The following is a 3015-nucleotide window of genomic DNA, read 5'->3' as shown; positions in this document are numbered from 1 at the left end:
AGGAACGTCAAGCTGGGAGGAGGCCTCGGGGAAGACCCAGAACTAGGGGGAGAGATTATATCTCCAACCTGGCCTGGGAACACCTCGGGATCCCCCAGTTAAACGTCTGGTAAAGATGCCCCTGGGCAATCAGAGTTGCAGTCAGCGGATGACAATGTATAATCTATCAAATATTAAACCATATCTATTTTTCATAATACACTATTAACTAATCTGGATACTTTAATTTGATGAATGGCTCATTAATGATCAGTTGCAGTCATTCATTGTCTGACATTCTTTCCTTGTCTGATGTATGTTGACTTTGTTTAACTTCTTTCCACAGATGACATCAGTCTTTCCATTAGCTTTGTTGCTCTGTTTGTCCAGCGGACTGTTGACTGCATATGTAAGTACACTCTTAAGAAATAAATCACTAAAATTACGAAAATAATTAAAAATGAAATTTTTGTGTGTAGATACAGTAAAAATACACTTTCTGTTATAATACACATCTTTTAATAAACAGCTTACTATCTTCACTTCTGAGTAAATGTCGGCCCTGTTCAGCAGATGTTATTGCACATATAGATACAAATGCTTGTTCCATTTTTGTTAATAATAATTGCACTCTTTAATGTGCATTGAAAACTGTGGGCTGACAAAACTTGTGCTCCAGGGACCATATTCATATAACATGTAAAGCTAAATGTAGCTCTTAACTGGCTGAGTTAGAGGCTGTTAAAGTCTTGTGTAACTTATAATAAACAGGTCAGAACAGTATCTCTGACTCGTTGGGTTGCTCTGATTGTAGTCTTGCATTGCCAGCTCTATCTCCACAGCACAGAGGAGGAACAATCAGTAAATGACCAGTTGTTGATATAGACTAGTCTGATTGTTTTTGGCAGCTCTATCTCCACAGCACAGAGGAGGAACAATCAGTAAATGACCTGTTGTAGATATAGACTAGTCTGATTGTTTTTGGCTTATTTCTTCATACAGGGTCAAGCTTCCTGCCCTGTTGGTTGGAATCAGTTAGGCACTCGCTGTTTCGCTTTCTACATCCAGACAAAGACCTGGTCTGATGCAGAGGTACAGCAGTTCCATCCATCATAACACATGTATGCTTAATACCAATGTACTGTAATACTTTACTACAGTAAAACTACTAATACCACATAATTAAGAAAATGGTCAAACTCTCCCAGACATGAACACCCGTTAATACCAATGATACTTACATACTTTTATTTAAGTAACATTTTCATTTCAGAAGATTTACTGTAACAGAGTATTTTCACAGTGTGGTATTAGTATTAAGTAAAGGATCTGAATACTTCTTCCACTACTGATTAAAAGTATAAAAACGTGCCCTGTGACTATAAAACTGCCCTGAGATCTGTTAATAATGTGATTATGATTGTGTTTCTTTCTAATGTTGTAAACTGATGATATTGTCTCCATTAGAACTTCTGCCAGTCCGCTGGGGGGCATCTGGCTTCCATCCACTCAGATGCGGAACATGGATTCATCAAAAACCAGATTTCCAAGTTGACCGGTGCACAGACAACTGCCTGGATCGGAGGCACCGACGCAGTGAAGGTGAGACTTTTATCATCACACAGGAAGTGATGTCACCTGTCTCTCAGCCTGTTCTATGAAGCATTCGTACATATAGCTGTGAAAAGTAAAGCTCTGTAATCTGTATGTATTCCACATCTTTATTACTGTCAGCAGCACATTGACTGCTGCTGTATAAGAGCATGAAGATCCTCATAGGGAGGAGGATGGGGGGGATCTTTGGCTCCTAAAACACAGGGCTCTGAAGCCTGGGAGCAGAGTTCATGTCCTGAAGAAGTGAAGAAGAAAACAAAAGACTATCACCCTGTAAACGAGTGTTCATGTCCTGAATCCTGATCTTAACTAGTTGTTTTGGTGTCTAAATGTAACTGTCGTCGCTGCATGATGCACAGTACCCGGCTCACTGTCACCTTTTCTCAGCTAAATTTAACTGTCATGTGACCGGCAGGCTGTTGACTAATTTCGTAGGATTTCGCACATAATTAGGCGATTGTGCATATGATTTCATACAATATCTTACAAACCCATTCATGAGAACGCGCTGGGTCTCATGACTTGTTGTAGAAAATAAGAAGTCTTTTGGCCTGAATGAGTATTAAAACAAACTCTTGATTTCACTTTGACATTAAAACAATCTTTCTCCTCCAGCTGTTTACGTGGCTTTGGTCTGATGGATCCAAATTTGACTACGCAAGCTGGAATGCGGGGGAGCCTAACAACGCTGGTGGAACGGAGTTCTGTCTTACGATGAACGGGGGTGGAGGTAAAAAAATATTTAAAACATCTTGTTATATGTTGCACTTTTAAATATAAAAGTTAAATGTAATCAGTTACATTGGTTGTAAACTCTCTCTACAGTAAACTGGAACGACTTGACTTGTACCAACCAGGCTTCTTTCGTCTGCTCCAAGAACCTGTGTTGAGATGAACTTTGAAGGTAAATAATACTAATATGAATAATATATATTAAAAACATATTGTCGTATGTGGCAGTCTAAATTATAAAAGTTTGTTATTACAGTTTTTTCCAACTGCTTACACACAAAATCTTTTCATGTGACACGATTTTTGAAACCTCTCACTCAAAGTGCTAAACTACACAGCAAATCTCCAAAACCAGAAGCTATTTCTCAGCCTTTCACTCAGCTTTCAATTGCATAAAACACTTTTTTCAAAACATTACACACAATTCTCTACCTAAAACACAAACATCTAACAGGAAGTGAGTTGTTATCCATTTCTAAACACAACCAATCAAAATGCTACACTTATTTACCAGGGCACACACACACACTCCTCACATTTGCAAACACATTATGTCATAACTGAACACTAACCAATCACTGATTTAGTATAGGCCTATACAAAGGTCAAAGGTCACATTACCTGTTTTGAACAACGGATGCCAACAATAGACAGAGAGTAAGAGGAGTAGGAGGGAGAGACAGGGGATAA

At 38.7% G+C, this 3015-nt stretch overlaps 1 protein-coding gene across 1 annotated transcript; it reads left to right on the top strand.

Annotated features, from left to right (window-relative positions):
- The first annotated feature begins 301 nt into the window (after positions 1-301).
- On the top strand, positions 302-2483 carry LOC114564688 (ladderlectin-like). The gene is made up of 5 exons (XM_028592181.1): positions 302-388; positions 982-1071; positions 1447-1581; positions 2209-2323; positions 2419-2483. Exons 1-5 carry the CDS (start codon positions 326-328, stop codon positions 2481-2483), a joined length of 468 nt encoding a protein of 155 aa, XP_028447982.1. The 5' UTR covers positions 302-325.
- The last annotated feature ends 532 nt before the right edge of the window (positions 2484-3015 follow it).

The sequence above is a fragment of the Perca flavescens genome, chromosome 11, assembly GCF_004354835.1.
Source record: "Perca flavescens isolate YP-PL-M2 chromosome 11, PFLA_1.0, whole genome shotgun sequence".
Taxonomy (NCBI): domain Eukaryota; kingdom Metazoa; phylum Chordata; class Actinopteri; order Perciformes; family Percidae; genus Perca; species Perca flavescens.
Note: the sequence above shows the minus strand (reverse complement) of the source record. Positions and strands in the feature narration are given on the sequence as shown.